The 27,689-nt window shown below is 40.2% G+C and overlaps 1 protein-coding gene across 1 annotated transcript; it reads left to right on the forward strand.

Annotated features, from left to right (window-relative positions):
- Window positions 1-389: 389 nt before the first annotated feature.
- On the forward strand, window positions 390-27,689 carry HAVCR1 (hepatitis A virus cellular receptor 1). Its single transcript, XM_040990860.1, has 9 exons — window positions 390-435; window positions 2,225-2,563; window positions 8,528-8,611; window positions 11,955-12,062; window positions 15,482-15,537; window positions 20,022-20,130; window positions 22,332-22,368; window positions 25,079-25,199; window positions 26,631-27,689. Exons 1-8 carry the CDS (start codon window positions 390-392, stop codon window positions 25,191-25,193), a joined length of 894 nt encoding a protein of 297 aa, XP_040846794.1. The 3' UTR covers window positions 25,194-25,199; window positions 26,631-27,689.

Below are 27,689 nucleotides of genomic sequence, written 5' to 3' on the forward strand. Positions count from 1 at the left end.
GCAGCCACATTTTGGGAGGGCTGATCTTTGCTCTGGGTTCTGCTGGTGGGCTATATTCTACTTCTGTCTTTAGTTTCCTTTCTATCAACTCCCTTATTTATCTCCTGTCTCAGGATTAGGAGTCACCTTGGAGGCTATGCATAGGGGAGCTAAACAGCCCCCATTTCCCAAGGCAGTTTTCTTTGTGTTTTGCAAAGTGCAAAACTCTCAACTACCAGGAGCTAACAGAGCCCTGAAGCCACTGTGAGTGGTCCTCTCTCCTCTGCAGCACAGCAGGCTCACGTGATTCACCCAGGCAGGGTGAAAGGAGAAGTTGCCCTCTAAGAATTGAATGTGTTTAGATACCACACAGCCAGTCTGCCTGCTTCTCCTTTCAGGCTGACACCATCATGTGTCCCCGAGTAATCTCTTTAAGCCTCATACTACTTTTCGCAGGTAAGTCGGTGGGCTGGGAGTCTGGAAGCCTAGAGGATGGGACAGCAGAAGGGTGGAGATGGGGGCAAGGAGGGAAATGGATGGATACCTTGGGGCTCTTAGGATGGGCTATGTATTAGTCAGTTAGTGGGAAATCAGGATGAAATCTTAATTTAAACAATTCCTAAGCTGCTATGAATCACAAAATCTAAAGCCAATTGAACAAGATATAAAACACTGTGTCACATACTACTACTACTTGTATTTGAACCAAAAAAAAAAAAAGCAGTAGGTGGATGTGTGCACATAGGCAAATGTACGTTAAGTATGGTAACTGATTTCCATATGTGGGGGTGGAAGATGGGGAGAATAGGTGGAAAATAGGGGTGAAAGGGGAGTTAGCCTTTCCTTAGATTCTTCTGTGCATTCTACAAAAAAGGAAGTTAAATCATTTTATGAAAAATGAATATTTTGAAATTTTGTTTTTAAAAGATTCATTTGTTTGAAAAGCAAACCAGTGAGAAAAGAGAATGGAGGAGACAGAGATTCTCCATTTGCTGTTTCATTCCCTTAATATCTCTGGCAGCCAGACCTGGGTATAACTGGAGCCAGGAGCCAAGAACTCCATCTGGGTCTCCTATACTGGGGACAGGGACCCAGCTGCTTGGGTTATCATCTGTTACCTTCCTAGGCCAATTAAAATATTCTATTATATAGGGGGAAATGTTGCAATGGACATATCCTAAAACTAATTTCTGGAAGATAGGACTATGGGAAGAATATTTTTGTTGCATACTTCTATGACATAACTATAATTGTAGTATGTGTATAATCTAAAAAATATTGGAAAGAATTGAATTATAAGAATTGCAATGAGAAATATACTGTTATTTTATGCAACAGTGGGCATCCTATCTACCTCCTCTGCCCAACCCCCTCAGACACTGTGACAGCTCCTAAGTTTACAACCCAGTAGTTCAGACTGGCTCATGGGTCTTACCTTTCCTTTAAGGGTCATTTTGAATGCATTTCATAGTCCCAGAGATAGTTTTGTTCTGTTTTCAAGTGACACCATTTAGTCCTTGCTTGAGTATTCTTAAATTTAATGATTTTACAGAGAATCTTTGGAGTTTTCCTTTGGGGGTGAGGGACTGATATAAAAGTCTATACTAGCTTCAGCTTCCCCCATTTTCTGAAAATGTATTTCTTTTTTTTTTCTTTGAAAATTGATTTCTTAAGAATTTATTAGAATTCTGGTTTCAAGATACTAAATCAGATTTTTTTAGGTGATTCCATTTGCAATAGGAATTTTAAAAATTAAATTATTGTTTAAATGAATACAATGATTGAATCCAGGGTAGAAGCCTGGGTTACTAGAGAAGAAGGCAGACTTCTCACTGCATCACGTTTTGTGTTGTCTTCATTTTAAAAAGCTACATGCATCTATTATCTCCTTTAGAATCAATAATAGTAGATACCTGGCAAGCCCAGGGCAAAATACAAATTCATGTTATTATTTGAGTGAAATTTACTTGAAATGCTTTGGAAAGCAATTTGGCTGTATTCATTAAGACTGAAAAAAAGTCCTGCCCTTGATTCTTGTAATTGTCTTTTTAGGCACCTATGCTGGTGGACATCCAAAAAACAGACAAATCTTATGTAGAAAAATCTTGTGATGTTATTTCTAATGGTAAAAATAAGAAGCAACCTGAGTATCCTACAGTATAATAAATTGTTTTCTGCACAAGTGTATCTATACTTTAGAAAAATAATAGGACTTTATTCTCTGTTCCACTTGTCTTTATTGCAGGTGCTGTTGTTTCTTATAAGAAAGTGAGTGGAGTGGTAGGTCAGCCAGTTACACTATCCTGCTCCTATTCAGTGGCAAATGGAGTCACCTCCATGTGCTGGGGCAGAGGGGTGTGTCCTACATCTCAGTGCTCAGAGCAGATCATCTGGACGGATGGTACCCGCGTCACTTTTCGGAAACACACACGTTATGATCTGAAGGGGAATATTTTACAAGGGGATGTGTCTTTGACCATAGAGGATGCTGTTGAGACTGACAGTGGCTTATATTGTTGCCGTGTTGAGCACAGGGGATGGTTCAATGATCAGAAGATCACCCTGTCACTGGAGATTAAACCAGGTAAGCTTATCTTCATTCTTTGGGTATTTCATGTGGGCTAACTGAATTTTCTGTTAGGTAGTAATTTTCTCTTTGCCTCTAATAGGGTAAAAGGAAGTTCCTATAATCTCATTTTTTCAATAAACTTGATCTTGGGAAATAGAGTAACTTTTATTTGTGTGGATGCAGTTGTAAAACCAACCTTGATCCAAGGCCTAAGGTCAACAAATAACCTCCTGAAGCAGGACTTCAGGACCAGCTTTTTTCCATGAAATAACATTCACTGTTCCAGAGGGAGTATTTTATGAAGCTACATTTATTCGACTTAAATAATGTCCCCTAGTATTTTCTTGAAATTGTATCTTATAAGAATGTTAAAATGTGCATTAAGAAAAACATTTTAGGGTCATTATTGAGTTCAAATATGAAAAATAAGCAGTAGAAATTATTGTTGTTAAATAAATTATTGCTGTTATAATAGCTATTGGGTCAACCTTGTTGAGCATGTGTTTTATGTATTTGAATGATTTGACTACCTCTCCCTGTCCTATGCAGAAATTTTTAAAGCATATCTCATATTATACTACAAAAATTGCTTCTTTAAAAATGCAAAAGACTTTTCATGAAAAGGTTTGCATTCTAACAACTGTTCACCAGTGGCTTTTAAAAAGTTTAAGAGATTAAAAAAAAATCTGAGGATATGATGTTTCCCATTTGGATGTGGACATCCTAATTTTCCTCATTACTTTATGAAAGGAGTAGGTTCTTGAGGATTTCCTGGTCTCTGGTAGTTTTTCCTACTGAGTCTCTTTCCATTAAGATCTTCCCTGGATGATAAAACCCCAAACCTTTGCCCTTAACAACCTGTGTCTCATTTTTCCTTCTCTCTCTCTTAATTATGAGGAACACCGTTTTGCAATCTATCAGGTTTTGTACTTGGTGTATTTCCTTTTAAAGATAAGGTCACTTCTGATAGAGAGAATAGCTGACTCCAGGGAAACTGTCTGTGAGGGAGTTTAGGGAAACCCAGAGAGGCTGGTGGTGTCATGTGCTGTAGACAGATAGGGGTAGTGGCTTGTGGAGGTTTATGCACAAATGTTTCTTACAGTTATGAAGTGATACTGCAATCCTGCTGATTTCTTTAGAAAAGGATTTATTTATTTTTATTGGAAAGTCAGATTTACAGAGAGAAGGAGAAATAGAAAGATCTTCTGTCCACTGGTTCACTCTCCAAATAACCACAATGACTGGAGTTGAGCCAATCCAAAGCCAGGAACCAGGAGCTTCTTCTGGGTCTCCTGTGTGTGGGTACAGGGTTCCAAGGCTTTGGGCTGTCCTTGACTGCTTTCCCAGGCCACAAGCAGGGAGCTGGATGGGAAGTGGAGCAGCTGGGATACAAACCGGTGCCTGTATGGGATCCCAGCAGTTGGATTTAGCCACTATGCTATCATTCCAGGCCCAATCCAGTTGATTTTTTTTTTAAATAGCATAGAAAGAAACTAATAGGAGACTCCCATAGTGCTTAGAAATTCTTGAGTAGATGAATGTTTCCAAAGCCCACTGTTTGACTTATTTGGGCAATAGGTCTAGTTAGACCCTGAGTCCATTACTGAGCCCAGCTGTCTCTTCCTTGTTCCATGATCACCACCAACTCTGCTTAAGTTTTCTTATGCTTTTCATTTGAGCCTACTCTTAAACTCTCTTAAGGGTTCCCCTGCACTCCTTCTACTCTTATAGTTTTACAGCTTTCTAAGGGAAATGCTCTTTTGGTAGAAAGGTTCATGTGTTGATTAAATTTCTTTTTCTTTATTGTTCACATTATAATCCTTTGGCCAAAATTTTTGCATGCTAGCTTTTTCCTCCTGATTAGATTTAAAACTGTTGAAGGATTGGATTGAATTGCACCCAAATCTCTGGTTACACATAAGAAATTTAATGAATAAACTATAGCCCTAAGACCAGATAAACTTATCTAATGAACCCACCAAAAGTTTCTGTAAATAACATTTTATTGAAACACAGCTATTCTCATTCATTTATATGTGGTCCTTGGCTACTTTCAGACAGAACTGAGTGGTTGCCTCTGAAGTCATAGGCATTTGCTGTTTGGGTCTTTAAAATTTACTCACCTGTACTTTAACTAATGCCTTGTACCTCATAGATGATCACAAGAATTATTTTTTTCTCTTTAAGGCAAACACTAGTTATATCCCGAATTAAATTTTTTATCTCTTAAAAAGAAGTTTTCAAACCAGTTTCTGGGAATTTTAAAAATTTTATTTATTTATTTTGTTAAATAATCTTACTTAGTTGATTAGGGTACAAAGGGTCAAGGGCTACAGGAAAGTGTGTTATACCATTGTTTCCACACTAATATTTTTTTTCCTTGTATCTGGGGTCAGGGGAGAAACAAAGGGAAAAGCCCCACCCAGCCTCCCACCCATCCCCAGCCGCCGATGTGAGGCAAACTCCGAGGGTTCTGCTCAAGCAGTTTTGATAGTTCAGCAGGTCTGAATTGCTGCCAGTCTTGCCATTCCAATCACAATGAAACCTATTTAGAATCCACTGGCTGACATAGTCTCTTCATGGTGGGGGTTCTCAGGTCAGCAGTTCAGTTGGAGGGATCTCTAAAGAAACTTAATCTAAAATTATCCCAAACCTGATTCTTGTGTGAGTTTGCCAATACAGGGTCTGGCACAGTCCATTGTCCCAATCAGCTTATGCATGCTGGTCATTGCAATTGCTGGGTCAGTTCTGTTTCCAATCTTGTCTTCCACTTGAATCAATGGGTGTTGCAGTTCAGCTTGATCCTACCCACTTCATACTCGGTCCTCACGCAGACCAGTGGGCGCTGCAGCCTAGTTGGGGTGACTCCCCATAACCCCCACCAGGCCTGCCTCCTACCCTGGTTCCCATGCATGCCACTATGTACCACAGGCTTGTTCAGCCTGTCCCACTTCCCATTTAGCTCTCGTACTTGTCACTGGGCATTGAAGCCTAGTTCAACCCAACCTGCCCTACTATCCAGCCCACACACATACTGGCAGGTGCCTTTTTGTCTAGCCACCTCTGCCCCTCTCCTGGTTTTCATACTCTCCAGTGGGAGTGGTTACCCATGAGGGAGGTGCCCACTATCTCCCTACTAGGTCTCTCCAACTTCCAGATTATGCACTCTCCAGGTTGTTCTGGGATTTAACTTAACAGAATTAGCCCCCAGTGCCAGCCTCTGCCATCTGAATCTGCAGCAAAGTCCAACCAACCCTCACCCACTCTAATTTTTGCTTATACCAGTCGGAACAGTCAGCCTAATCTGGCCCTTCCCCAGTCTAGCTCACATGAGGCCCACAGGTGTTGTAGCCCTGCCTGGTCTGGTCTGCTCCCATCCCAACTCACGCTCTTCAATGGGAATAGGTGTCCAGCAGAGGAGCCCACATTCCCCTACCCCCACCCCAATTCTCACATGTGTTGTTTGGGTGCTGCAGCCACATCTGGTACAGCTTACCTCACCTTGGCATTCCTTAATGTGCACTGGTATGTGTTGCAACCGAAACTGGCCTGACCCACACTCTATGCTGGCACTTGGATTCGCCCATGGTTGATGTGAACGGGTTCAGCCTGGTCTGCCGCCCACCTATGCCATATGTATGATATCTTCCTCTTGTCTTGTTTGGGTTGCTCCATATTGTGGTTCTTGCGCTCACCTGTAGGGGCTGTGTTCCAACAGAGGAGTTTCCCAAGCTCCTCCTTCAGAACCTCTCCTATGCCAGGTCTTGCCCTGGTGGTTCCATGGGCCAACCCTTATTGCTGGCCTTCAATCCATTCTAGTTTTTGGTGTTGGCTGTTTCACCCCAGCCAAGGCTTGTCCATACCCAGACACTGCTCACACATGGCTCAGTAGGGGCAGAGACCCAGCATAGTGCGTTCTACATCTACCCAGGTTCTCCAGAGCACCAGATGGTTCTGGCGTCTAGCCCTGCTTGGTACGCCTGGTCCCAGTCCACATTTTGCCTAGGGAGATTGCAGCCATATCCATACCTGAACACAGCCCCCACTCCAGCCCCCACACCATCCCATGGGAATCCCAACCCAGCTGTCACAGCTCCCCAACCAAGTCTATTCCCAGCCCTAGATTGCGCACATGTCAGTGGGTGCTCTGACCCAGTTGGCTTAGCTCCTCACCTGTCTCAGTCTTTCTCTTTGATAATGTGCCATAGTATCCCTGCCTCATGAAGACCAGTTGGGGTACGTGCCTAGGTTGGAATGACATGTGCTCCATCCTGATTTTTTTCTTTTTTTGTGAGTTGGGGTTTGCTCAGCCCTGTCCAGTCCGCCCCCTTCCAGTTGCAGCTTGGCCCATTCTACATTCTATTTTAGGATGCAGCTTTGGGTGATGCTGCCTTGACCTGCCCAGATTGCCATCAATTCCTTTACCCATAAGTGATGGCAGGTGCCATGGTCACTCCTAGCTTAGCCCTTCACCACCCCAGCTCATGAGCTAACCTGCGGGACTTGTTTTGCCACAGGGCTCGGCCCACACTTCCCCCACAAACTTTACTCCCGGACCAAGTTCTCTCGTGTGCTCGTTAGTGTCTTGACCCTGCCAAATGGGAAGAGTCCACTATTCCACCACCCAGTCAAGTAATGGTACCTAGCCCTGCCACATAGGCCCCCATCCATAGCTTTGGTGTGGACTGGTGTGTGGCCGTCAGTGACGCTCTATGCTAACAGCCCGTCTTTGGATTCCTAATTTAGCTAGTGAATCAATCTGGCCCAAATAGATCTTATGGACACTCCCCTCCAAACCATCATGTCTCAGTCCCCACACTTGCCTAAAAGTTTCATGATCCTGTTACTGCAAATCGCCCAGAATTCAGAATTCATCTCTCACCTACACTAAAACTTACCTTATTCATGGGTGTCCCTAAGCAGCAATTTCATATCCTAAAATCCCCAGGGCTTGCCACTGGGCAGCTAGCAGGTAGAGCCTGGCACCATTTGGTGCACTCTCCACTCAAAGCTAAGGACTCGTTCACTGCCTTTCGGCAGTGGCTTTGGCCCAAGTCCCCAGCCCTGGATCCAGCCTGGCAGGGGCACCCCCCACAACCGACACACTGTAGGGAGTTGCAAGCCGCCCCCAACCCCAAGGCCCAAACCCCTCAATTTCTGGGAATTTGAGGTTTCACTTTGTCATTAGTGGAGTTTAGATTTTAGGAAACTTCTTGTAAGAAGGAAACTTGCCTGCTGAGAGAAAAATACGTTTACTCTTAATTCATTCCTTCATTGACTCTGCTTTTGTGCCTGGTACTCTGGGTTTAATTTTAGTCTCAGTGGTCTCATTCTCACTAGCTCTCAGATCTTCAATAAGTTTCTTGGATTCCTGTAGCACTTCTGAGTCTAGAAGAGAGTATTACCTCTTAGAAATCTGTAAAGTGTCTCTCAGTGGGGACAAACTCCAGGAGATGTCGTCCTCCTTCTACCGTTCCTATGAATCTGTTGTGATAACCCTCCTTGGGATATAGTGTGGGTTAGTGTGTGGGAGCTAACCCGCTACTAAGATGCTGATTCTTCGGGTATGTGCCATCATGATTGACTGAATTTTATTCTTTATTTGGTCAACCTGTAACTGGAAGTTACTAGTTAAATCTCAGTCATTTACCATGGAGAATATAAAGAACAGCTAACCCTTTGCTTATTTTACAGATGTTTGTGAAGATGCACAAATATATGTATGATTGGGCTTTTAAAAAGTACTTCAATACAAACAGAAGGTTTGTGTTCTCACCTCCTGAATGTAGAACTGTCAGTGCACTTGCTTCGCTTTGTGTGAACAGGTGTCCAAAGCCCTCCCTTGTTGAGCTGGCCAATGACAAAGAACAAGAGTATTAAGGAGAGGAATTCTGCCTAGGGAGACTCACTAGTATGTTGGAGCACAGCTTTGTTTGTGACTTCATTAATCCTCACTTTCATGTTGATTTCTAACTTCAGCCAGGAATGCAAGCATTCCAACATCACCTAGTTTCTCTACCTCTGCTCCTGCAACGCCGACACCCACGCAGAATCACAAACAAGGTAAAGCCGGTGTGTTTCTGAGCTGAGAGCCATAGGCTATTCAGGGAATTGTGTCAAGGCCATTAGTACTTTCTCTGATAAGGATTCTTATCTGGGTTCCAAATATGGCCTGCACAGGGATTGTGGTCCTCCCCACTTCCCAAATCGAATATGCTTTATATGTGCACTAGTATTCTCTGAATGAGGGGGCACACCATGTTTTTATCAGATCCTCAGGGAGATTTATCATTAGCTAAAATAGCTGGGCTACTGAGGTAGAACATCCACCAGGTTCTGGTCCAGGTGGACACAACTTTATAATGAAAGAATAGGAACTATCAGAGAGTGAGGCTCCGATCAGTACTGTTCTGTCCTCACCAGGAGCTCCAAAGAGAATTCGCTTAGCCCGTTCTAAAACTGGGCCAAGCTCTTGAGGATAAGATTTCAGTGATAACTTTTACTATCTCCTACGTAGCAGGAAGCATGCTGTGATGCTTCAAAACATATCATTTAATTTTTAGAATGACAATATCAATTGAGTTCAATCTTACTGAATAGATGTGGGAATACAGAATCTTGTATTCATTGTTGAAAGTCATATGATGAAAAGCAATTGAGTCAAGTCTCTGTTGATTTGAATTTGAGGCTGATGGCTTTAAATATTGGCTCATGCCTCCTATCATGAACACTGAGCTTTATGCCTGGCTAAATTTGTCCTGATTTGACATCCTCACTGAGAAAGACCTTATTCAACGACCCTGTCTCTTCAAGGAAGTCAGTGACTTATGCAATATTGCTTCAAGGGTTCTTTAATGTATTTATGTAGTGAGGAAACTGAGAAAGATGCTCTTTATACTAATGGAAAAGTAAACATCAGATTTTGAAGGACTGTTGGGATTGTGAGTGCACATGTTTTACTTTTTTCAGTTCAGGATAAAAGATTCATACCTCACATTCCCCACAGATGAGAATTTAGATTTAATACAAATGGAAAGTAACTTGACTTACAGGTAGAAAATAATTTATCACTATGAGGATGAGTATAGATTCAAATATTCTATTTTCAGGGTTAAAAATATGAGTTCTAGTGAGTCTTCTTAAAGTGCACCCCCCAAAACCATTTGACCTTTGGCTCTGGATTTACAGGAGTAACAGAAATGTCATCTCCTTTTTGACAGAACGAGCTGATGGAACATATGGATTTCCTTTGACTCCAATTGAACCGTGTGTGTCTCTAACCAGGGGGGATCTGAGGGATTGGGTATGAGCGTGTTCAAGGCGAGGGCCTTAACCATTATGCTATTGCACAGGACCCTCAAGCCTTATTCTTAACCTGATAGTTTGCTAAAGAGAGTTGAGTTTGAGTTGAACTTTGCAGTATAGGGGGTGATGAGCAGTCTAGCTTATCTAACACAGGGACATTTATCTTACGTACAAACTTCTCTGTGTTCCTTCTGGCTGCCTGAAATGTTCATGGGATAATTGGATGTCAGAGTGTTAGAGAAAGAGAGGGAAGAAAGGTGTCAGAGTCCAAACTTGAAAGGTTATTTTGCACACAACTAAACTGAATGAAGACTCGGACCATCTGACTCTCTCATGGCAGTCCGGGATTTTAGGTCTGAAAGAAAGCTACTTCCTCTTACAGGTTTGAGCATTAGCTCTAACCAGTTCAGAATGTGACAGTATTGACACTAGTGAGGAAGGGGAAAAAGCAAGGCCTATGAGATACAGTTCGGAAAGACTGGGGATCCTTGTGCAGACATGATAACTTGCTCCAACATTCTGTGGTGCTTTAAAAGAAGGCAATAGTGTAAAGACCTCATAAAGAGGAAAATGATCAACTCTGATGGTAAGGTGAACTAGCTGACCAAAGACAAAAGAAACGGGCTGGTGCTATGGCATAGAAAATTAAACCTCCGGCTGCAGTCCCAGCATCCTATATGGGTGCTCAGCTGCTGCACTTTTGATCCAGCTCTTTGCTCATGGATGTGAACTGAATTGAGGATGACTCAAGCCCATGGGCCGCTGCACCCATGTGAGAGAGCGGAGGGAAGTTCCTAGCATTGGACTGGCCCAGCTCGAACCATTGATGCCATTGGGGAATGAACCAGCAGGTGGAAGATCTCTTTCTGTGACTCTTTTTCTCTCTGTAACCATTTAAAATGAAAAATTTTTTAATTTTAAATAAAAATAGAAGAGAGATTGCAGGGATTGAACTTAGGAATTCCTTGGAGTTTCTGGGAAGGAATATAGAAGTTCTTCAATAATAAACAGTTCCTAATGGAAATTTTTGGTAAGAAATAGATGAGTCTGACAATATGGAAAATCCTTCTTTTAAAAAATGAAGGATTAGGGTCCGGCGCGGTGGCGCAGTGGTTAAGGTCCTCGCCTTGCATGCCCGGGATCCCATATGGGTACCGGTTCAATCCCGGCAGCCCCGCTTCCCTTCCAGCTCCCTGCCTGTGGCCTGGGAAAGCAGTCGAGGACGGCCCAAAGCTTTGGGACCCTGCACCCATGTGGGAGACCCGGAAGAGGCTCCTGGCTTCAGATCGGCATAGCATCAGCCGTTGTGCTCACTTGGGGAGTGAATCATTGGACGGAAGATCTTCCTCTCTGTCTCTCCTCTCTGTATATCTGCCTTTCCAATAAAAAAATAATAATAATAAAAATAAATCTTTTAAAAAAAATGAAGGATTAGAATGCAAGTACCAAAAAGAACTCGCTTCCACAAAGAATTTTGCTTTGAGGCTTACAAATCATTACCAAGCCCAAGACATTAGACTCTGTTGTCATCTTGAAGAGACCTTAAGGAAGTCAATATTGTATCTATTCTAATGTTGATCAATAATCTGTGCCTTACTCGAGAAAATTGTGTATATGATCCGGATTTGAATAACGCCAAGAAATCCAGATGGGGCTCTGGGGAAAGGGAGAAGGAAGGTTAGTATAAGGTCTCAGGCCCTGTTCCTTTAAAGTGAAATATTATTTGTTTAAATACACTAAATGATTGAGTGTCTGTCCCACTTGATATACTGTTACAGGCCTTGTGTATTTAGAGGTAGCCAAGAAGCTTGGGAAATATGGGATAGTTACATATAGTTAGAGTTAGCTTTTTAGAATAATATATAGATCACACTTACTCATGATGATGAATTCATTTCATCACAGTACAATGTCTAATTGTCATCTTTAAATTAATTTCTAATGGGTTAGAAGTGAATAGGTGGGAGCCTTACCTCCAGAAGGTGGCTGAGTGAGTTCACTGTGAAAAGTTGATGGTAATTCCTTATCTAATTTGATTTTTATTTTGGGTATGCATTTACTCTGTAAATGGGACTCAGTTCTTCCATTCCTTTTATTCTAGTAGCTACTTCATCTTCTCCAACTCAGCCAACAGAAACCCAGCCCACAACACTACAGAAAAGAAGAACCCAACCCACCAGCTCACCTTCCTTGTATTCTTGCCCAACAGGTAACTGCATTTTCTTTTCTAAATACTTGAGAGCATTCAACTCTTGATAAACATTGACATTGTTGAGAGCATACATTTTGAAACAAAGAGATCTGACTTGAGTGTAGTTGTTGTCAGTTGTATGATTTATACAAACATGTAGCCTTTCTGAATCTGCTTTGCTATTTGTTAGCTGAATATCATACCAGTGATGTTGTAGAGTGTTTATGAGGAAAAAATGAGGTGGAGGAGTTTGAACTGAGGGATGACAGATACATTAATAATGATTAGTATTACTCAAGGTATTTAGAATTAAATACCTGTGTGGCACAGGTTATGTGCATGACTTAATATCTACATGTACATTACCACATTTTTATAAATCAAATTATCCTGCCTTGACTTCAGACTTATCATTGGACTTAATCTTTTGGTCTAAAGCCTTCGAATCATTAAAGCCAGCACTCTGGTATAGATCAAATTGATCCCGTGCTTCCTTCAAGCTCTAGATCCTGAATGAAGTCAGGTGTTCACCATTGTGCTTTATCAAATTTGCATCCACTTGAGCATTCTAAGATGTCTACATCCTGCCTGATTGTTTCTACCCTCCCTGCAATAGCATATGGTGAGATCTAGTCCCAGCGCAATCATGTTAGCAGTTCGGGCTTCTGGAAGCTTGTGAGGGCACATCTCTCACAAACACGATTAGTGCCTTTCCAGGGGCTTGTTTTTCCCTCCTCCGACTCCTGACATCACTTAGAAGGTGGGTCCTCACTGGACACTTGTTCTGCTTATGTCTTGACCTTGAATTTCCAGCCTTCAAAACAAACTTTCTGTTCTTTAGAACTGACTCAATTTTAGATATTTTGTTACAGCAATTCAAATTTACTGTGGCTGGTGGGTTGAGGGTAGCAAGAGTGTAAAGAGGCATACCCCACAAAGATCCTGCAGTGACCCCCAAACTAACTCCAGAATCTGGGCAAGGCAGGTTCTTTGCAATTTTGACTCTTTGGAAATCTGCATTTGATCCTTCTTTCCTTAAGGTGTAGAAAGGAGAACCTCGTCAACTTTCCTGGATAACTCTGTTACCCATAGTGCTAAGTTTTGTGAGCATCACATGCTAAATTTTTTTGTGAGGCAGAGTTGGCTTATGTATCCTTGTGTTCATCCAGGCAAGGTCAAGTCTTGCAGGACTCCTCCTGTGTATGACTCATTCTGCTCAGACCGTGTCCGTTTGCAGCTGTTTCTACCCTCCTTGACTTACCTTTTGCCAATCATTCCTGGAAACTGGTTAATTTAAAATGAACCTACAGCGAGATCCACAGAGAGATCCATTCAGTTGGGATTAGATAATGGTGACATTTGTTTTTTTTTTTTTTTTTTTTTTTATTATTTTTTGATTGGAAAGGCGGATATACAGAGAGGAGAGACAGAGAGGAAGATCTTCCGTCCGATGATTCACTCCCCAAGTGAGCGCAACGGGCCGATACTTTGCCGATCCGAAGCCAGGAGCCTCTTCCGGGTCTCCCACGCGGGTGCAGGTTCCCAAAGCTTTGGGCCGTCCTCGACTGCTTTCCCAGGCCACAGGCAGGGAGCTGGAAGGGAAGCGGGGCTGCCGGGATTAGAACCGGCGCCCATATGGGATCCCGGGCGTGCTAGGCGAGGACCTTAACCACTTGCGCCACCGCGCCGGGCCCGACATTTGGTTTTGAAAATGAAATCCTTGATGTGAACTGTTTCTGGGCACAAAAACAAAATGAAAATAGATAAAAACACAAGGTAACAGCAGTAGGAGCAGCTGCAACCATGTCTTTCTGACTATGAGGAGGAAGACAGTAGGAGGAAGAAATCCTTGCTAAAATATCATGTCATTAAAACCTGGTCAAGGTGGAGCTTTCCAGAGTAGAGCAGACATCGGAGCAGCTGTGTCCCCAGGACTCAGGTAAATTCTGCCATTTTGGCAGACTGTTCGAGTCTCTTGGGCCAAGTGTTCACTGTGTCCGTGTCAGCCTCTGTTGGCTAGAGGTTCTTGAAGGCAAAACATGTGAAGTCTGGAAGGCATTCTGGCTGTCATATGACCTACCACCCATCTTTGATCTATATATGGGCCGTAGCACTTACACATCATCCTTTAGTTCTTTCAAAGCAGTTCATACTGATTTTCATTGTCAGACTAGAAGCACATAGCTCCCAATTAAGCCACAAGTTACTAGCTACATGCCATGGACGTGTTGAACATTCCTGACAGGATGATTAAAATAAATGGTACTTGGAAAGTGCAATTGTACAGGATCTCTTTCACCTCTTCATTGCTTCTTCCCCCATGCAAAGATAATAATAATTCCTTATATGGTATTAAGGATTTTGTCTTATTTAATTGCAGTTTTCTGTATAACTGTGCATCTTTTTAAAGGTAAATAAACAGAGATAAAGAGGGAGAGAAGGGGGTGAAGAAAAGAGACGAGAGAGACAGAGTCAAAGAGAAAGAGAGAGAGAGAGAAAGAAGGAGAAAGAAAGAAAAGAGAGAGAAACCTTCCAACCACAAGTTTATTCCTCAATGGCCACAATGGGTAGTGCTACACCAGGCCAAATTCAGGCGCTGGGATATTCAGCCAGGTCTCCAGTGTGCATACGGGGCCCAAGTTCCTAGGCCTCCTTTCCCTGCTTTCCCATGCACATTAACAGGGAGCTTAATTGGAAATGGAGCAACCAGGAATCCAGGTTGGCACCCTAATTGGATGCTGGCATTGCAGGTGGTGGTATAACCTGTCCCACAATGCTGGAGCTATATTCTTTATTACAAAATAGGTGTTTTTAAAAATTTCCATCAAAATTTTTTTTCTAAAAATGGTATGAGATTTATTGGTCTTATGGATAATATCTTTTCTGAAGCATTTTTAGACTAGGCTAGGCATATTGGTATATCATGCCAACTTATACATCGCTTAATTTGGATATCATGGTGCATTTTGCTCACATTTAGAAAAAAAAAAGCCAATGCAATGTCCATTCAAAATTGGGTAGTTTTGCTCTTTGGATGTGCATGTGGTCTCTGGGGTCTCTTCTGTGACTTTTTAACTGGCATGAAGACATTGATTGCCATTAAGTGGGCCTTCAGATCTGGTTCTGTGTGGACCTCTATGATCCCTCCAGAACTGTAGGTAAAACCTTTTGTGTGCTTTTGAGTTTTTTTCCCCACAAAGAGATAAAAGAGCTTATTTTCAAAGAGCCCATGACAAAAAGGTTAAGAAATACAGCTTTACAATATGAATTAATAAAATGTTAGCACATTGGTATGACTTTTGAAATGCCTGTAGCAATTGATCATATTATAATTCAACTTTTCATTCATCACCAGAAGGCAATGTGAATATATTTAGTATCTGCAGTGAAAATTCAATATTTTTAAATTCTAATTAATTTTCCTTCTTGTTGAGCAGATGGGAATGGCACCATGACACAGACTTCAGATGGCCTTTGGCATAACAATGAAACTGTAAGCATATTCCTTCCCATTTTGTTAGCCAGATTCATTTGTATATTTTCCTGGAAGCAAGTTTCATTTTAAAACTATTTCTCTAAGACTATTCCACAGATTGATATCTTTTCTACTTTTAAAAAAGGAAATGAATCTGGTTCTTACAAAAAATAATTTTACAAGTTCGTGTAGGTGAATCTGCTTATTACTAATGCCCAGTAAATGCTATTTAAAATTTTTTTCTTCTTTTAAAATTTGTTCCTTTGTGCTATTTTACTGAATCTCTCCTCTCCTCTCCTCCCCTCGCCTCCCCTCGCCTTCCCTCGCCTTCCCTCTCTTCCCCTCCCCTCCCCTCCTCTCCTCTCCTCTCCTTTTCTTTCTCCCCTTCTCTCTGTCACACACACATGCATACACACTACATAGACCATCCCCTGGTGAAAATTTACAAAAACAGAATGAGATAGTAAAGAATAAAAGTTAACATGATATTTCAAAGAGTTTCAATTATCATTAGAGAAACAACATGATTTTTTTAAAGAAAAGGAACATTTGTCCCACCCACCTTCCTCCATACCTGACTCTTCCACCATGATCAGAGACTCACATGGGCATGCATCTCTCTCAATTATGTAAACAGTATTACAAAGAAAATGAAAAATTAGGGAAAAAATTGATCTGAATCAGTGTGGGGTAGAATATAGGTCATCTCAAACAAAAATGGATAAAGGTGAAAGTAGATTCTTTTCCCAGACAACAGCCAGTCTACATAGAAACATTGTTTTAAAAAATATTTATTTGAAAGACTGAGTTCAAGACAGAAGGGAGAAAGAAGCATCTCCTATTGTGGCTTCACTCATCAAATGGCTGCCATGGCCAAGGCTGGGTCAGGCTGACACCAAAGCTGGAGCTCCACCTGGGTCTCCCCTCACCTTCTGTTGCTTTAACAGGCATGTAAGTGGGGAAGCTGATTTGCAAGTTGAACAACTAGGACCCAGACTGGTACTCATATAGGATACTAGGGTTGCAAGTAGCAGCTTCACTTGCTTTGCTACAATACTAGCTCCTCATTTTAGAATCTTTGAGGCCATGGTTGATTTTTTTTCCCCATGTGTAAACCTTCCCATAGGATGAGTCATTCATGTGTAAAATTCTTAACTTTGGTTTTCTGAGCTGTTCGTACATTTTTCTCACAGTATTCTTGAGAAAAATCAGAGTGGCTCTGATCTTATAATGTTTATCAAATTCTCATTTTTGCAGGTAATTTAGAGAAATTTATCAAAGGGACCCTTTCTTTTGGCTCCTGAGGGAACATACTTTTCTTTGTAATATGGGCAAATGGCTGTTACACACAATGTCAAAAGGAGTTATTAGAATAATCCTTTTGATACCAGTTGTGAGTAATGACAACATGGCCATTGTAAGAGATATTTAAAAGGCTTGGGCATGATGGAATTGTTTAGGAAGGGCTAAAAGGTCTTTTGCTGGACCTTAATAATAACAAGAACACCACCACATAGGCGTGATAACAATAAATTTAACAATTTAGATGGCATGGGCACTGATTGTACTGTTGCATATGAACTGAATTTGTCCATACTGACTAAATATTACAAGCACCACCATGTAAATGCTTTTTGTATTACTATATGATTAGATTTTTGCTGGCTTTAAGAAAACACTCCAAATGGTAAAGTTAACCTGCAGAACAGGAAAATTAAAAACCAAATAGAAGTAGTTTTAGAAGCAAGTTCAAAGTAGATGGTGGTAAAATGTGGACTTTTTTGTATCTTCTTTAAAGACATCAGGATGTCTCCCAGATGTTTTAGAAATAAACAGTGCATATTTTCATCCAGTAGGTTAATTTCCTGGATTCTATGTTTGGAAGAGACTGAAATAAATACATAAAGCTTTATGAGAAAGGCTGTTCATTGCTGCTAGTTACAATCATGTAAATGCTACAACAGCTTTCACATTTAATAGTGAGAAATTAATAATTTAGCTAATGAAGCATGCCCACTTATTGCCATTAGAATCTTATGTAAAATCTTTTGGTTGATCTCACTGAAGGTAAGCAAATAGGGGCTTCTTATAAGGGGTCGGGGATAAGGGTCGTGAAGGGGGAGGAGGGTGATTAAGGATTACCAAACTCTGTGATTTGTTAGGAGAAAAAAGTTCTGGTGTTTTATTCCATTGCAGGGTGATTATAGACAATAGTGAGCTGAATTTTTTCAAAAATATTTATTTGATTCATGATGCAGTCATGTGGGACAGGGAGTGTCTTTTTTGACTAGTTTATTTCCCAAATTGATGCAACAGCAAGGAGTGGATCAAGTTGAAACCAGGAGCCCAGAATGCCATCTTTGTCTCGTACCAGAATACAGTGTCCCAAACAATTGGCCATCTTCTGCTTCTTTCCCAGGCACATTAGCAGAGGCCTGGATTGGAGATGGAGCTGCTGGTACTCAAACCTCTACCTGTGAAGAATGTTGGCATTGCAGGTGGTAGCTTAAAACACTGTACCACATCACAGGCTTTGTGAATATTTTTGTTAAAAAGATTAAAAAAAGAAAGTGAAAGAAAAGATTTGGAATTTTTTTTTTTGCACATTACAAATGCTTGAGGGGATAGATAAGTTTATTTAGAATTACACAATGCATTCATGTATAGAAACATTACCCAGTACTCATAAGCATATATAATATTTATGTCACAGTTAAAGTGAACAATTCATCAGTCTTTTTTAAAAAAATTATGCTTTTTTATTTATTTGAGAGGGAAAGTGACCAAGGAGAGAGAAAGAATTTCGCCACTGTTGCTCTCCTCAGATGGTCATAATGGCTATGTCCGAGTCAGGCTGACCACTATATCCTTGGTATAATTATCTTTGATATCCTATAATATATTGTTTCAACTTCATAGAGTTTTTTGAAAAAAATTATTTCTCCTTTCTTTCTTTTTCTTTCTTCTCTTCTTCATTTCCTCTGTTTCTATTTTATTTTCTTTCTGATTAGCCAGAAACTGAATCAGAAGTGAACCCAGGACTTGAACCAACACTCACATTGGATACTGACATTGCAGGAAGCGGCTTAACACACTGCGCCACAATGCAGGCCCCAATCCTGGCCCTTAAAAAAAGTGTCACGGCAGGAAACCTGCTGTGATGGGGAGGACTGGTTTATCATGTATTGTTAGGTGAGAATAGCAACTTCTGTAATAGTGTGTGCACTATATTATACAGAGAATTTAGGAATTGTGTCCATCAAAAAAATCACCAAGAATAAAATTCTAGAAGAGTATATAAGGCAAGATTATCGTAGAACTTGTTTCTGGATACTAAGATTGTGGTTAATTTTAGTTTTGCTTTTGCATGTTCAACTGCATGTTCTGAAAGAATATACACTATTAATATATTATAATTTAAAAAAATGAAAGCAAACCTTCCCATCACAAATGCATCCTCTATTCTTTTACTCACTCCTCACCGCCTCTCCAGCATGGTAAGGTAATAGCAAAGCTTTCCCTCCTAGACACAGGCTGTACCCCCTCTAAATAATGAATGGCTCAAATGTTGTTACCTTCCTCTGTATTCCTAATAGCATGTATCGGGAAGTGCCTGAGAATACCTTCTGTAAGAACTTTCCTGATTCTGTTGTTCATAGACACATAGAGAATCAGAAAGGCTCAGTAACTGGCCACCATTCACCACGTGACTAAGTAGAGGAATTGGATTCATGCTGTATAGTTCAGTTCTTAGCTAGAAGACCCTTGATCCTTGGCTCTCCATTTCCCTCCTGTTAAAACAGCTGCTCTGGGGGGTGTTTTGGGGATCAGAGTCGAGCTCTGGAAAGGTGGGCATGGGAATCCTGGCATGTTTTGGGCTTGTTCCAGGAGATGGTCATTCCCTATGATTTGCAGCAGGAGATTTAAACACAATTCTGTATTTTTATTTACTTTCATGGCCTTAAATTGTTAATCAGGGCCGTGTATGGGAGCAGCTACTTTCAGTTTACTTATATAGACATATAGCGCATCTTGCTTTACAGTTTAAAAAATCAGTAAGGGCTATAATCGATTTCAAGGGTTGAACACATTTGGTAACTTTAGATCAAGTCAACATATATGATCAAAAATTGTTTTCTTTTTTATTATCATGAGAAGACATATTTATTGAAATAGCTGATTGGTTTTGTTTTTAAGTTTACACACATTATATATAGATCCATTTTCAGCATTCACTTTTTAGTTTTTGACAAATGTATCCACCTACGTAAATACCATCCCAAGGAGATACAAAACATTTTCATCATCTTAAAACATGTTTTGAATTTAAAATTGTCTTAGAATTTCACCATAGCTTATAGCCTCATATCTTTTGATTTTTTGTTCGTGCCTCTGAAATAGCCAAGAACCAATGAAGGTCAATTTGGCTAGGTGACTCTAGGAAATGTTTTCTGCTCACAATTCTAACCAGGTGCTTTTTCATTCTGCTGATGCTTCCTCAGCAAGTGTTTCCAGCACAGAGGCCGTGGAGCACCGCAAGGGAACTCTCCATCGGAATCTGCGTTTGTGTCTTGGTGTTGGTCATTGTTTTTGTTATCGTCATCATCAAAAGTAAGTCACTTCCCAATTGTTTCTGAGAGTCTGGAGCGAGGACTCCACAGCCAGAGTACCTGGATTCAAGGAGCTCCACAGGCCTCCTGACTGTGCTTTTTCCAAGACTTCCCCATGTCCCACAGACCTTCTCCATAAGATGCACATGGCACTGTAGTACCAGCTCCCGCAAGGGGAATGTGAGGATTAAGTGCCTTAGAGCTTCACAGCAATGAGGATGGGATCTGGCACCCAGTGCACGCATAGCAATCTGAAACTGTTGCTATAATCAGGAAAGACCTTTCTGTAATAATCTCTCTAAATCTCACGAAACTTGCAATACAGAAGAGCTTTTGCTTAATCTTATTCTTTGTTTCTTCAATTATAGGATTCCTAAGGAGAAAAACTAAATTTAAATTCTCTATAATAGAGTTACCTCTCCATATTGGTGGGGCTTGGTATCCTGGGATACTCCTGACCCTTTCCCCGACAGATACCAAAATCCAAGGATGCCAAAATCCCTTATGTAACATGGAATTATATTTGTAAGCAACCTGTGCACATTCCTCCATGTATTTTAAATCATCTACAGATGATTTATGATATAAAGTACAATGTGAAATCTGTATAAGTAGCTGTTTATACTGTATAACAGCAAGAAAAAAATCAGTATATGTAGAGCACACACAATTTTTTTGTTTCTTATTTTTTTTTTTTCCATTTAAGATTGGTTGAGTCCTTGGGATGTTGAACCCATGGATACTGAGGGACAACTATACTAAGCAACAAGCTGGAGGGGTTAAATGGCAACACACCATTGTAACATGTAGGATTGGTTCTCTGATTCTCAGGATCCAACATTTGACTCTTAGGAAATTCTAGAACACCTGTTTAGCGGAAGAGGCAAACGGTGGGAAGGGAATCGTTACAGGACTGGGTATGGGACAAAGGGCTCAACGGCAGACATTTAAGACTGCGTGTCCCTCTTCTGCCAGCTGTGCACATGTGTTTCTCTCAGTGTAACCTGCCTGGGACAGAGGCACAGTCCTCTGGTGTACCTTGGATTCCAGATCATTACTGATTTATTGCATGTGTCTAGGCAGAGGAGAGTTAAGAAACTAAGAATTACACTGTGTTAGAATAATTATTAAAAATTAGAAAAAAATTAGAAGGTAGATGGGTGGGCATTTGGCTTAGTGGTTATTTAAATATTTTAAGTTTTATTAGACAGATATACAGAGTGGAGGAGATACAGAGAGGAAGATTTTTCGTTTGTTGATTTACTCCCCAAAGGGCCGCAATGGCCTGAACTGAGCCGATCCAAAGCCAGGAGTCCAGAGTTTCTTCTGGGTCTCCTACATGAGTGCTTCGGGTTGCCCTAGATTGCTTTCCCAGGCTACAAGATGGGAGCTGGATGGGAAGCAGGGCCACCAGGATTAGAACCAGCACCCATATGGGATCCTGGTGCCTGCAAGTAGAGGACTTTAGCTGCTAGGCTAACACGTGGGACCCTTGGTTTAGCATTTAAGATAGCTATTTAAGACACCTGCATTCCACAACAGAGAACTTAGTTTGATTGCTGGCTCTGGCTTGTGAATGCAGATTCCTACTAATGTGGCTCCCAGGAGCAGTAGGTGATGAGTGCCTGCCACCCACTTGGGGGACCAGGACTGTTTACCCAGATCCCATTACGGATACTGGTGAGTGAATGAGTAAAGAGAGAGTTCTCTCTCTGCTTCTCAAATAAAAGTAAAAAAAAAAAAAAACCTTGCATGAAAAGCCTTAAACACATTCTCACCCTTAACTAAAATAACTCTTTAATTCCCATTTATGGAGAAGGATGACTGGGAATAGAAGCAATCCTTAGAATGAGTTAACATCCTGGTATCCCAGGACAGCCCTGGTAAATGCCGCTCTCTGGCAGCCCATCAGAAAAATCCTGGATATTTTCACTTCCTTTTTTTTTTAAATGAAAATTAACTTAGCTTTAATACTAAAGGAAGTCATGGTGTATGGGTAACTGCACCAAAGCATTAATGAAAATGAGACGGTGGAGAGCAAAGGGCTTGTTCTGGGGTCCACTCTCACAGGAAGGAGTTAGCTGAAGTTACTGGGAAGGGGCCAGGTGATAAGAGGAATGACCCACTCGGATGGAAGTAGATGACACGAGCTCTTGCTGATGTACGTAACATTCTCTCTAACTCTGCTCCTCTCTCATGCAGAGTATTTCTACATTAAAGAAAAGATGCAGTCCCTGAGGTAAGCTTGTAAGCACATATGCCGATGCTTTTTTATATTCCTGCTCCATTGAATTAAAGAAGATGACGTTTTTATGCCCTGGATCCTGAAAAATCTAGTATAATAAGCACTTTTATTATTACCCATTGACATTTTTAGCTTTCTGTATTTTTTTTTTTTTTAGATTTGTGATAAAACTGATAGAGAAAGAGCACCTAATCCTAACTCACTAGCGCAAGAGAACTAAATTGCAAATTTTACTTGATGGAACAAAACATTCAGGGAGTTGCTTTGGCTTGTTCTTTCACTTTCATGTTCCTTTTAACTGATCAGTTATTGAGAACTTGTTATATTCCAAAATGAAGAGTGAAACTGACAGAAAACATCTAAGCAAATAGACAGGATCCTTTTAGGTTCTTCCAGATAAACACCAGACCATCATGCAGGATAGTGGGTGGTTTGAGTTCCAAGCAAGCACACGGTTTGGAAGAAGATAATGTCTGACTAAAGGGGCATTAAGATAGGGCAAGTGCTTCTAACTATCCATGGCTTCCACCCTTCCCTACTGCTCCATTCCCAGCTTGTCCCACTCATTTACAATAGTTGTCTGGCCCTGTAGGCTCTTGGACGTACTTTATTTGTTAAGACATTTCAGTTTACCCTGATGCCCAATTAAAACTTAAAGCCACTCTATGCTATGTTGTTATCTTGCAATGGTAGGAGATGCCTACTTAGTTTCAAAGTCAGTCAACCTGTTTGTTGTGGTTCAGGTTGAGCATGAAGGCAAGACTTTTTGAATCAAGATTCACCACTTTTAGGTCCCCATCCATTTTTGCTGGTTCTTGGGATTGGATATTTACATACAGATCCCATTATACTTGAATTAATTATGTGAGGCAATCTGTAGAACATGCCTCCAATTGTGTCCAGTACATGAGAAGTTCTGACTGTGATTTGACTATTTGTATTGTAACATACCCTTCACAGCAGTAAAAAAAAAAAAAAAAGTTTGAGGTAGGTACTATTCTCATTTTATAGACTAGAAAACATTCAGAAATGCGAAATGACATTTGAGGTCATAAAGCATGTCTCACAGAAGACTCAGTCTTAGGAATCCAAGCTTAGAAACAGTTGGGACTAACAGGTTCTGAGAAAGGAAAGGAAATGTTCCATATAGGGAGAGAGGAATGAAACAGCGTCTTCTCTGTTATTTAATTCCTGTCCTCGTGGTAACTTGATATCTTTTATTTTAAAGATTTGCTTTTTATGACCCAATTATAAAGTAAAATGTTGTGGAAAATATAAAACCTAGACAAAAAAACCTATGCTGCTTGACATATATGCATTCTCTCATGGCATTTTCTTTTTGGCACTTGTATCCTTTCTGTCACATTGAGTCATTTGAATTTACTGACACCTATACTGAGTGTTTTCACACATGTGTGATGGGTTTGCTTAAGAATGGCAGAGTAGAGTCATAACTTATGTCCCTTTAGATATATTCAGTGTTCTTCCCTTTGGGCCTCGGGTTTTACATTTTCCAGGCATGCTTGAGTTACAAAAAGCATCACTATAGATAAATGACAAAGCATTCGTTGCCACACAGCGTCCAACACAAGTGAATGCAAAGTCTGTTTTCTGCCCTGACATGTCTTGGTTTCTCTGAAATCCAAAGGTCAGTTCCTGTGACCTCTTGAAGGAGCAGGAGATAATACAGCAAGCTCTCGAAGCCACACAGTAAACATCCCATAAGCTGATGTGAAAGGCAGTCACACAGAACACCAAAGACTCATTCCAGAAGTTAATCCCTAGTTCTCCATGTGGCAGATAGGGGTTCATGAGTTCTAAAGGTAATCAGGCATAGGTATTTGGTACTGTGGTTAAGATGCTACTTAAGGTGTCTGCATCTGGTATTAGAGTGCCTGTTTGAGTCCTGCCTTTTCTGATGCCACTGTACACTTCAAGGCAGTGATGGCCCCAGTACTGGGTTCTTTCCATCCTCCTGGGGGAATCAGATTGCGTTTCTGGTTCCTGGCTTTGGCTTGATTCTGGCTGTTTACAATATGTGGGCAGTAACCAGTCAATGGAAGTCCCCTCCCCCAGCTTCTTGTCATTCAAATAAAGCAAAAGTAAGTATAAAAAATATTTCAAAAGGTAACCTCATCCTAGTTTTTGAAATTTAACCACAAGAGACATGAAGATTTTTTACATCAGTGCCTACCTCATACTTTAGAAACAACACTATTTAACTACATTCTTATTTTTCTAGTCTATATTAAACACGTGATGTATAGTGCTGAGTGGATTCAATAACTCTCTCTAAAGAGTCACAGTCTACAGCTAAAGAGCTCCAGTAGATAAATTCTTAGCCATATTTGAAAATATGCATATTGATTTAGTAACTCAGTTTGGTGTTGAATATCTTTTGGAGTTTCCATTTTTATATTCTCTTATATGAGTCTTCTAAATATGAAGCCAATCTGAGTTTTTTTAAAAAAAAATACTTCTTGGATTGTTTATATACCATGTAACAGATTTTCCATCAACTTCACACTCAGGGCTACTTTTTTCACAACTCTAGGAAGTGCTGCTGATTTCATAGCATATATGCATGGAACTGCTAGCATCTCAGATACCCACTTTTGCTTGACCAGAAGTGTAAGCATTGCTCATTTGTTGAAATTGGTCTGCTTTTTCCTTGCTCACAATGCTTTTCCACAACTTTCTGCAGTATGGCTTCACTGAATGGTTCTCGGACTGGAACTTTGCAAACTGTTCTTGAAACTCAAGTCCGAGCGGAAGACAATATCTACATTATCGAAGACGATCTTTATGTCATGGAATAAGACCTGGTGAGGTTCTTAAATGTTGCATGCAAGGCTGCAGAAGACAGTGACCAGATATCTGGCTCCCTGTTGAATGCCCTTCTAGGATCGTGTGTCTGTGTCAGTCTCATTCAGCATTCCAGCATGTCAGTGATAGTAGATTGGGGGACTGCAGCTGAAAACTATAGATGATCAGTGTCATTACTAACTTAGCTCTATTTTTTTTCTTTTACTAAAACTGACTCAATCTTTGTAAACAATACAGAGTTCTCTCTTGAACATTCCCGAGTTACTTGTTCTCTCTAGACTCCATGAATTACATAGTCATCAAAGAAATCAGGAACTGGAAACATGGGAAATGATTATCTTGTTCCCTGAGGTGGAAGCTAAAAATCAGACAATCCAGTTTGAGACTTCTTTTTGAAGAAAGCACTGAATACTTCTTGTTTCCTTATTGTAAGGTTAAATGTTACATTTCTTAAGTTTTTCAAAGACTGCAGATCACAGAAGTGCACACGCCTTTATTTTCCTGTAGGGTCATAGTTTAGTTTTACCATTCCTGATTTGTCAATTTTCTTACAGCTTTGGGTACATTGCGTGCTTGATCTCTGGACCAGGGAAGTTATTTTAGCTCTTCAGATGACATTAGAATAGTGCGTTCGGATGAAGCCAATGCCAAGGGAAGGAAATAATTGGCCCTGAGATTTTACACATTATGGTATTTCTATATCTGTACAATTGTACAAGAAACTTGTACAGATAATCATCAGAATCTCAAATGATTTTTAGGATGAGGCAGAGCAGAAATGAAAGGGGGGAAAGAAGAGGAAATAGAGAAAGGATTTTGCCTGAAGAAAATTACATTGTGATTATAATAGTTTTTGAGTCAATATTCTAAATTTCACAATTGTCTCCAAACTACTTGTATATTTCGCTTTGTTTCAAAAGGCTAAAGACTCTTTTTTTGAAATCAAATCCATCTGTCTAATGCTATTTTTTACAGTTTAATTTAATTTGTGGTTTCCTCAAGAGAGTTAAAGCATTGTTGTAAGGATATTTTCAGTCACTTTTTAACGGCACACAAGCATAGATCAGCAAGGGCCAGGAAAGTCAGAAGAAAAATATTTCTATACAGTTAGCCACAGTGGTTATTAATTTCTATTTCCGTTTGAGTAAACTCTGAAGTTATTTGCACTTGGGGTTCAGAGCTCCTCACACCATCGTGGTCTAGGAGAGCAGGATACTTGCTTTCAAAGGTCACAATTTCAACACTGTTCTGTCAAGTTCGTGGAAACTAATAGGTTGTATGAATTAAGGTTTTTTTTTTTTAAAAAAATAAGATTATGCCACAGTACTATATATCAAGTTTCCAAATCAGTCAATCTAATTTGACCTAAACTTTTATTTTGTTCAAATTGCAAGTTTCTCTCTTTTTTTTTTTCCATTCCTAATTTTTAGGGAAGGTGCCCAAACTTGGAGGTTTGAAATTAAAGCTCAGATTTGCAGCTTCTCTGGAAAGACACGATGAGATTGAATTGCGTTTGGACACTCTCTTTTTTTTCTTTTTTTTCTTTTTTTTTAACCTAACAGCGATAGGGCTTTGAGCTTGTGATGTCTACTCTGTTTCAAGTGCCCTTCATGGAGGTTCATGATGCACACTGGAGGCTCTGGGATTCTGAATAACTTTGTTTAGTCCAGTATTTCTCAAATACCGTGACTGCTAGCATCCTGTGAAATAGTAGTGTGGGCTTTGGGGCTTTGGAGAACACAAGTGCTATATAAGGTTAAAAATAGGACCTCAGTTCTAATCCTAACCTTAACAGTAACACTAAATGATATCAGGCAATGTTGTCCTTTATGCCTAAATTTTCCCCTTTATAATTATTTCATATCTACAATGGTATATAGTAGTCATCCCAAATGAAATGTTATTTTTGAGAAGTATTTGAAGAGTGGAAAACACTACAGAAGTGAAAAGAAATTCCCCAATAGGTTACTAATAATAAATGTAGCATGAGTCTCGGTAAATAATTTCTGTGATCTTACACTGATCAGTGTTTTTTCTTTTAAACTTCTTCAAAAAATCTGATGTTGGATAATTTGGCTCTCAGCTTGTAGGGTAGAAACAGATAGTCAATATCTGACTGGAACAAAGGGCAAGAAGGAGGGAAGGGGAGAAACTTAGTTTGCATATGTATTTCTGAAAACATTAAGCTTAAATTTTTAAAGTAACAGTTTTATAAATCATATTGAACTTTGTTTTTTGTTTTTGATCATTTGAAGCACAGTTGAGATCCTGTTGCCTATAATTTTGGGTCATGAGGACACTGGTGTAATTAAGACTCCTTATTTAAACTCAAGAAATTCTGTGTATCTTTAAGAAGTTGCCCTGTCATTAATGTGTACTGATAGTTGTAAAAATGGATTAATTATATGAGTGCATGAAAGTATAGAGGGTTCTCAGTGGTTGTGTATCTTCATTTAAACGTACGCTTATCAATAAAGGAGTTTTGCTTT

This window comes from Ochotona curzoniae, unplaced genomic scaffold, assembly GCF_017591425.1.
Source record: "Ochotona curzoniae isolate NIBS_2020 unplaced genomic scaffold, NIBS_Ocur_1.0 contig_1, whole genome shotgun sequence".
Classification (NCBI taxonomy): domain Eukaryota; kingdom Metazoa; phylum Chordata; class Mammalia; order Lagomorpha; family Ochotonidae; genus Ochotona; species Ochotona curzoniae.

Excerpts from the sequence above, each read along its gene's own strand:
- HAVCR1 (XM_040990860.1), top strand. The coding sequence starts at position 390 with ATGTGTCCCCGAGTAATCTCTTTAAGCCTCATACTACTTTTCGCAG. Across the intron at positions 2,564-8,527 it reads GTCACTGGAGATTAAACCAG|CCAGGAATGCAAGCATTCCA; the intron begins GTAAGCTTATCT and ends TTCTAACTTCAG. Across the intron at positions 12,063-15,481 it reads CTTGTATTCTTGCCCAACAG|ATGGGAATGGCACCATGACA; the intron begins GTAACTGCATTT and ends CTTGTTGAGCAG.